Source organism: Mytilus trossulus, chromosome 11 (assembly GCF_036588685.1).
Source record: "Mytilus trossulus isolate FHL-02 chromosome 11, PNRI_Mtr1.1.1.hap1, whole genome shotgun sequence".
Classification (NCBI taxonomy): Eukaryota; Metazoa; Mollusca; class Bivalvia; order Mytilida; family Mytilidae; genus Mytilus; species Mytilus trossulus.
In genome coordinates, this window is record NC_086383.1 from 7,023,512 (window position 1) to 7,032,988 (window position 9,477).

At 33.0% G+C, this 9,477-nt stretch overlaps 1 protein-coding gene across 1 annotated transcript; it reads right to left on the reverse strand.

Moving 5' to 3' along the window:
• Nucleotides 1-5,768: 5,768 nt before the first annotated feature.
• LOC134691688 (uncharacterized) lies at nt 5,769-8,805 on the reverse strand. The gene is made up of 2 exons (XM_063552250.1): nt 8,709-8,805; nt 5,769-7,453 (listed from the first exon to the last, which is right to left on the reverse strand). The coding sequence occupies exon 2, from the start codon at nt 7,362-7,364 to the stop codon at nt 5,889-5,891; it is 1,476 nt and encodes a 491-aa protein (XP_063408320.1). The 5' UTR covers nt 7,365-7,453; nt 8,709-8,805; the 3' UTR covers nt 5,769-5,888.
• Nucleotides 8,806-9,477: the final 672 nt, after the last annotated feature.

Sequence of the window (9,477 nt, forward strand, 5' to 3'; positions counted from 1 at the left end):
TTGGTTGTACATGACGAATACAGGATAGCACATCTTTATTTTCAAAGAAATGTTGTTTGCCATGCCCAAAAATTTAAAAACAATCCTGGTAAACTTATCGATCCTTTGAATAAACTTATTCTAAAAGGTTACTATTCAACACTATTATTAGATCATTGAATATTGTTTTCATTGTACTAATATTGATTTTGTTATCAGAAATCAGTTCATTGCTATATACATATACACATTCATGGATTTACAATCTGTCAATAATATGTGAGAATAGAAATGGGGAATGTGTCAAAGAGACAACAACTCGACCATAGAAAAAACAACAGCAGAAGGTCACCAACAGGTCTTCAATGTAGCGAGAAATTCCAGCACCCGGAGGCGTCCTTCAGCTGGCCCCTAAACAAATATATACTACTTCAGTCATAATGAACGCCATACTAATTTCCAAATTGTACACAAGAAACTAAAATTAAAATAATACAAGACTAACAAAAGCCAGAGGCTCCTGACTTGGGACAGTCGCAAAAATGCGGCGGGGTAAAACATGTTTATGAGACCTCAACCCTCCCCCTATACATCTAGCCAAAGTAGAAAAGTAAATGAATAACAATACGTACATCTAAAATTCAATTAAAGAGAAGTCCGAGTTTGATGTCAGAAGATGTAACCAAAGAAAATAAACACAAGAGCGCACACACTGAAATGTCTCGCCTTCTTTACTAATCCTTGATACTATTTTGATAGACCTAAATATAAAGCTTTATTACAACTGTCACATAAACTCAACATTAACCAAGAAAATGAAACATTGATCAATGAACCATGAAAATGAGGTCAAGGTCAGATGAACCATGCCAGGCAGACATGTACAGCTAACAATTCTTCAATACAACAAATATAGTTGACTTATTGCTTTATTAATAAAGAAAAACAGACCAAAACACAAACACTTAAAACTAAGCAATGGACCGTGAAAATGAGGTCAAGGTCAAATCAAACCTGCGTAACCGACATATAAATCATAAAATATTTCCATACACCAAATATAGTTGACCTAATGCATAAAGTATTAGAAAAATAGATCAAAACTAAAAAACTTAACTTTGACCACTGAACCATGAAAATGAGGTCAAGGTCAGATGACACCTGTCAGCTAGACATGTACACCTTACAATCATTCCATACACCAATTATAGTAGACCTATTGCATATAGTATAAGAAAAACAGACCAAAACACAAAAACTTAACTATAACCACTGAACCATGAAAATGAGGTCAAGGTCAGATGTCACCTGCCAGTTGGAGATGTACACCTTACGGTCCTTCCATACACCGAATATACCAGACCTATTGCTTTTAGTATCTGAGATATGGACTTGACCACGAAAGCTTAACCTTGTTCACTGATCCATGAAATGAGGTGGGGGTCAGGTGAAAATGGTCTGACAGGCATGAGTACCTTGCAAGGTACGCACATACCAAATATAGTTATCCAATTACTTATAATAAGAGAGAATTTAACATTACAAAAAAATTGAACTTTTTTTTCAAGTAGTCACTGAACCATGAAAATGAGGTCAAGGACATTGGACAGTTGACTGACGGAAAGTTCGTAACATGAGGCATCTATATACAAAGTATGAAGCATCCAGGTCTTCTACCTTCTAAAATATAAAGCTTTTAAGAAGTGAGCTAACACCGCCGCCGCCGCCGCCGGATCACTATCCCTATGTCGAGCTTTCTGCAACAAAAGTTGCAGGCTCGACAAAAATGACAATAATACATAAATAACAACAGACTACTAGCAGTTAACTGACATGCCAGCTCCAGACTTCAATTAAACTGATTGAAAGATATCAGTATCTCGGCATCGCACTAGGTAATGTTTTTCCCCGACATTTTATGACGTCTTTACTCTAAATCCATTGAATGTTGGATGTGTAATGATTGGTCATTTCGTCTTTAAGATGCATGATTTTTTATTAGTTATAAGCGGTTTTGAACTAGCTATCAGTTATACTCTTAGATCTGTACTTAGTGTCTTTTTGTTGTTGATATTGATATACCTGGTCACATCCACTCTGTGTTTTGTTAAATGTTTTATTTATTTCTATTTGTATCCATCTGATGAGTTAAGCCTTTCTCAACTGATTTTGTATAGATCTTTCTAATGTTGTACTGTTATAACACTGTTCCGGGATAGGGGAGGGTTGGAATCCCGCTAATTACACCGCCAAATTCTAACGTGCTTGTCCCAAGTCAAAAGCCAGTAATTAAGTGGTTAATGTATTACATATTTGTTTTTAGTTCATGTTTTGGTAGAATAATTAAGCCGTTAGTTTTCTCGTTTGAATTGTTTTACTGTTATCGTAGATGCATATTATTTTTAGTTGTTATTTGCATTAAACTACATGTAGCTGCGAGTTATCTCAGATTATACTAGTGTCTTTATGTCATGGGGATGTATATGTAAAACTTATCTGTAACGTCCACTCTTTGGTTTTGTTAGATGTCTTGTTTTATTTATCCCTCTGATAAGTTAAGACATTTTTAACGGATTTTAGTAGTTTATTTTAAGGATGTCATGTTTTGGATTTTTTGTCAAATTTTCGGAATCCTCTGGTCTTGTCCTTTTGAATGCCTTAAACAAATTTGCCCTTTGGTCCCCATTTTTCTTTTTATTAATCTTCACTTGTATAATGAAAAGCCATCCGTAAAAGTCTTAAAACATTTCAATAATTTTTTTAATAGTTTTTGAGAACTTAAACCTGTCAATTTGATAAAGCTATGAAAGGCAAGAGAGAATATTTTCTAGCCAAAAATTTCGATGGGTACTCTCTTGAAAACAGGCACATTGACCAATATATATTTTTTCTTCTCTATTGATTCCATCATTTATACCCTATCAATCTATACTAATGTTTTGAAATTCTTATTATTTTGAAACTGAAATGCAAAATACCTTAACTTCAAGTGATACACCACTGTGTCAGTTTAAGGAGGCTCGAGGGTATAAAATTTTCAGAAAAAAAATAAACATTTGTTTTTTATTACAAGTTTTATTTGTTACCTTTTGTAGTTGTTACTTTATCATATGGAACAAAAATCATTCAAAACAATAAATTTGTGTTGGCCCCAGATGACTTTTAAAATGTATTCATCATTGAAAAAGTTCCAAATTATCTCCCTTTGGTGGAAAATGCCATTTTTTGGCTTTAAATATGAAATATCTTTTTCAACTCATCGGTGACCTATATTTTTTAATATCATTTCCATATAAGCTGTACTTAAACTAAATTATTGTAAAATTTGAGCGATTTCTGTAATTAAATTCTTTTTTTATTTCGATATTAACTTTATTTCTCCTATTACTTCAACAGAAAAAAACCACTTTTACATAAATGTATGCTTCTTTCGAAGGCTGATTATGAGTGCAAATGAACGGTGACCCCACTTTTTTATTTTATTTTTCTATTAACTATAATATAAAGTTCATTTATAGAAAAATATAGAGAAATCCTATATAAATGATTTAGACCCGCGAACCCCCTTAAGGGAAGATTTAGCTCCAATAAACTTGTTAAACCAGATTTGGTTTTTTTGCAATCGATTTATGAATTTCGAACAGCGGTATACTTCTGTTGCCGTTAATATCTATAGTAAGCTTACTTGCTATCTGAACCGTGTAGACATTATTATGTACGGTATACTACCCTCCTTTCGAAGAAGCCTTGTACTACACAAGATAGATTTGTTAACTGTCGGTCTAGTCTACTCTTGATGGAGGATAGTTTACCTAACCAAATATGACTTCACGGTTCAGCTAGTAAGCAAGATTACCAAAGACATTACCTTTACTTGCACACTCAATGCAATCAGCTGTAAAAGTTTTTAACATTTTGATCTTACCAGCTAAAACAGTGTAGTCTTCCAAAAAGAAGAAAATACATCCAAATAAAAAAAAACTTTGACACTGAAGTAACAAGGAAGTCATGTCCGTGTACGTTTACAATGGTGAATTGTTATCTATACATTTTAATAGTTTTAAAAATCTAGAGATAAAGCAACTTTGATCTTAATATCTGAGTGAATAATCATAATATGTATTAGTTTGTTGTACAATGCGTCTAAGTGCATCATTACTTGGTTTTACTAATATGTCTTTTGTGAACTTAATAATTCATTTTTGTTGTTGACAAAATAATCTTCCTCCGTTCTGTTTACTACAATAGCAGCAAATGCTTCTTGCGCATGATCTTAAAACACACATCGAAATGTCAGTACTGTGCTTGTGTAACGACCTGGTTTACTGTTATAATTGTCCCCTACAGAACTTGTGTACTCTAAATTGAAAAACTATCTAATTTTCCACCTATAAATCAACTTCAAAGGTTTCGGGTAATGTATTTGGAGGCTTGATTCATATAACATGTATAAGAAATCAAGCAAAAATCGATCAATACTTTCACTCACATGTATAGACTATTGAACAAAATCAATCGAGATTGTCAACTCTTTAGCGGCAATTGCAGCTGTAACTACCAATGCTAGCTTCCTGTATACGCGAACACATTTTGACCACGATTTCGAAATTTTGTGGGTTTTTTTCTTTGCTTAAGTGAGTAGTTATCCTGTTGATAACCGAACTGTATAGATTTTGATTGCATCGTAAATACTTGTGTATGTCTTTGTTTATATTTATTCTTATTCGATTCAGGTGTTGGTAGATGTTGAGGTCATTTATGTTCAGTTTTCAAGTATATTTTACACGTAATACTCTCACTTTTTATTGTATTTTATCTCTATGAATATGGTATTTTCAGTAGACAATAAGATGCAAGAAAATGCGTTTCCAAAGATTAATTCCAGCTATTGAAAGCAAACTTAAAAAGACAATCGGATTTTTTAGAAATCATGGCTTTTAAACTTTAATTGCAGACGTTATCTGTACCATGAATGGATGAGGATGTGGATGGGATTTATGGAATTGTTAATAATGCGTGAAATGTGCAGAATAAAGGCAAAACAATAATCAGAATATAGATAAATCGGTTGCAAAAACATAAAAATAGGAAGTATATAACAGGCAAAATTTCATTGTATAAACAATAGTGAAAACGGAATACAGAATTGAAGAAAAAAACACCCAGACCCTCATGAAAACATATTCTTATACGGTTTTTCCAGTTTTCCTAAAGGGTTGATCTTTGATTTTTTCAAGAGGGTGTTATTACCGAAAACGGTAAACAAACCGTCGTGCAAATTTAGTCTGTTCTTCTGGACAAATAAAAAAAATTCCAATCAAAGTAGACCCCAGACTAGGATGGTTCATATGCTTTCCAAAATGGTAATTTTAATGCATCATATTATATCTGTAAGTATTGTGATATAATATAGTATACATTATATTAAATGTTTGTCTCGTCCATTTGCAGTTACTGTGTCGCTAATTTTACAGAATTTCAATAAGTCAAATGCATGCATAACTGTGTTTCTAACTTTGTATACGCAAAGTTCGGTTCCAAAAAGACAAAACAAAATTGTTTTACCACAATATTTAAAAGTAGATTAACTGTATACAGCCAGCCGTCTAGGCTTGTAAAATAGTTGTACACAATCGGTCTAGATATTTGCTTTAGACTGCAAATTTTGAGACAGACAGAATTGAGAATTAATTTGTATATTGTTTATTGAAATATAGGAACTCGAGTAAAGAAAAAAAATACGGTAACACACTTTTCTTAAAAATACTTAAAGCATAATATAAAACATCCATCTTCTCATATTTTAATTCAGAATTCCATCTTATAGATTTCATTTAACTCACAACACATTGGTTTTTTTTTCATGAATAATCTATGCAAGATTGGGCATGTAGCTTGTAATACTTGAATTATACTAATTTGAGCAACAGAGCAGTATTCTTCTCGTTTGCTACTAGCAGCTGATTTGTACTTTTATGATAAAATACAGTTGTCGGACTTTTCAGACCATCTTTGGCAGAAAGTAATTGTTTGTACCTTTTACCATCAGCAGATAAAATCATCAATTTATCTTTCCAATCAACGACATAAATGTTCCCGTCTTTGTCAACTGTTATACCCCATGGCCTCTGAAGGACGTTGGTGTCCTGGAATGTCCAAAGAACAGTCCCTTCTATATCACAACATGTCACTGTATGCTCATCTCTGTCTGTGACATACAGTTTGTCTTTAAAGTTGGCAATGTTAGCAAACTGGCCTAGGTTACACTGTAAAATTGTAGCCGTGACACCGTTTGTAAGATTTGTCATCTGTATGCCGTCTCCCCTTGCGCAGAAGAATAAATTATCCTCTCTGTATACCATACCATCAACTTCGGAATTAACTGGTAAAGTCTTCTTGATCGATTTGTCTTTAATGTCGACGATGTTTATTACATGTGGTGCTGAGCCTCCTGGGGAGACAGCTATTGTTTGACTATCGATAACTGCGAGACCGTGAAGTGAGGATTTAATCGGGATTTGAACATCAACTTCTCCGTTCTCACTAATGACCGTTACGCGATCCTTCAAAAAGTCTGAAAATACTGACGTTCCGTTGTCTAGTAAACAACATCCTTCTGTTTGTTTGACTTGTGTGTTTATTGTTTTTAGTAAATCCAAACTGATTTCCTCTATGCTTTTACTGAGAAAAGGTTTAACCTCCACTGTCACGTGACCGAAACTGTTAGCGTTTAGCGCCAAACTCTCCATGGCGGGATCGAGATTGAAATTGAAACTTATTAAGCCATCTTCACCATCATTAATGATAGAATTTACTGTTTTAACCATTTTATTAAGTTCCGCTTCCGTTGCCTTCATAGATAAGAAACTTTGAAGATCTATAGCATCCTTTTTAACTTTATCAATTTTAGATTGTTGTTCTACAATGCTTCTTTCCATTTCAATTATGACACCCTTTAAATCACTGCTCTTTTTCTTTGCTTTATTCGTAACTTCGAGTAATTCTTTAGACATTGTGTCCTGTATTTTATCCAAATGTTTATTTATTTTATTTCTAGCTTGCTGAATTTCTCTTTCAATTCTCATTTTCTCCTCAGAAATAACAGAGACACTTGTTTCATTTTCTTTCCGGATTTGTTTGATATTTTTAGCTGCAGCAGCAATACCCTTCTCAATCTTTTCGAATGCGACGGACCCTTTAAAATCATGAATAGCATCATCCAATGATATGACTTCTTTACAAGACACGTGTTTCTCTGTGGTACATTTAGTACAACATGGACTTTCGTGTTGTGAGCAGTATTTGACATATTTCTCCCGATGTTGTGTACAGAGATCTAGGTCTGAACCAACTGGTTTAACGATCTTTGTTTTTTTCGACGACATTTTCCAATTAAATCGACTGATATAAACCTCCTTTAGTGTGTGTACTATATATGAGGTTGATTTCCGCTTCTCTTGTCCAAGGGTCTATCCTGCAATTGATCATGATAAATTAAATAGATACATATGCAAAAATTCGACTGCTCAGATTGACAATGTCGTGCTGAATGATTACATGGGCAATAAAATACCGCGAAAATAATTTTGAAAACATTACACCCTCTATGCTACGTGTGATGAAACACCCAGGAGAAATTCATTTCACTCTAATGCACTGCCCGTTGAAACGAATGAAATTATAATTATTTACTACCATAATATTGTCTAGGTGGACATTTTTATCACAGGACAATGTGTCCGCCGTGGTATTTTTTTTATATGATTTAAGTATTAAATGATATCCACTGCCTTGTTATTACTGGACGCATTTTAACTTTGATTACGAACTTGAATTAATTGTTACCTTGACATAAAAATTGTCTCATTGGCACTCAAACCATTCTAAAGTTATCTTCATTTCTATATATCTTAATATAGTTATACACATGTATAATTTAAACTCAATTAAGTAACAGATGCTGTTCAGTTTTATTTTCCTTGGAGGCCGTGACACAATTTAATATAATTCACTACGAAAATTTGTTCTGCAGATTGACCATATTTCACAACTGTTGCTGTAAAATGCTGTCCACTTAGGAGACAATATTTCATGACAATGGACATTATTTATTTTCTATTGCCTTCTTCCCTGACATAATAAATATGTTAAAATTCATCATATTTGATTTTACACTTCCTTCTTATTGTTATTCTTTCACAGTCATTTCAATTTGCTGGGAATTTCTTAGAACTTAAATTTCTTTATAATCACTTCCATCCATTATTTATTTGTAAATTGTTTCATATTTTGTCTTATTATATCCCTATATGGTTGTTGCTCATTGTTGAAGGCAGCAATACAGTCACTTGTGGTGTTTCGTCGTTATATCTGAGACTACTATAACTGTTATAGTAGTATCAGGTTATATATATCTTTGTTCCTTGGTCTTTATTGCAGTCTCATTGACATTCACGCAGCATTTCTTTATAAAAAATCTACCCGTAAACACCATTGTAAAATATATTTAAGAACAAATCCATGTCTGTGATATACAACGCATTATAACAAATCAAATCACAGAATTCGCCATTTGTATATATTTATATATGTATGTTTGTTTAAATTGATAATTATTCAGCTATAGATTTTGTCAACCGATCAATGCACATTTATCTTACAATAACAATTAAGCTAAAATCAGTTTTTTTTATACACGGGCATGATGAATGAATATTATTTGTATTTACCTTGTATTTTTTAAGTTATCAACACCACAAATTGTTGTAATCAACCTATAGCAACTGAAAAACAATGTCCAAACAAGTAAATATAACTTACTGGTCTATAAATAGATCTCCGGGTATGTACAGGTATTTTGAATCGATTTGGCCCGCGACTGACCAATATCACGGCTGTCAATCAGTCGGTATATCGAGAAAATTTATCATGAATCATGAATTAAAGATTCTAAGTAACAGAGATCAAATATTTCGAATGGATCGTGAGAGATTTCTTTTGGTATGTGACCGCCATTTCCATTCTCAATTCTATCGTCTGATTTCCATTATTTTTTATTCACAATAGTATCTATAATACCATTGTTTTCAAATGATAAAATTATTATTGGTGAGAGAGCAGCTCTTTATAATAGTTAGATAAAGAAAAATATCTTTTTATAACCATCTTATAAAGGAATGTGGAAAATTTTACCATTTTGAGGGAGAATTAATAAGGCTATAATATAGAAAAAAAACTTTCCTGGGTTGGGTTCAATATCGTAGCAGCTACGTAGCCGCTACGTAGCTGCTATCAATATCTAGTCTATAGCTACACGTTCAATAGTCAAAATTTACGTAGCACTACGTAGCTGCTACGATATTGAACTCGACCCTGGAGTCCGAGATATACGTACGGACTATACTTTATGCATATGTAATAAATAATTATGGTTAACGTGCATGACCATAACTTGGATTCATCAGCAAAATCTGTGTAAACATACAAATCAACAGATAG

Bases quoted from the DNA above. Each gene is read 5' to 3' on its own strand.
- LOC134691688 (XM_063552250.1), bottom strand. From the start codon at position 7,364: ATGTCGTCGAAAAAAACAAAGATCGTTAAACCAGTTGGTTCAGACCTA.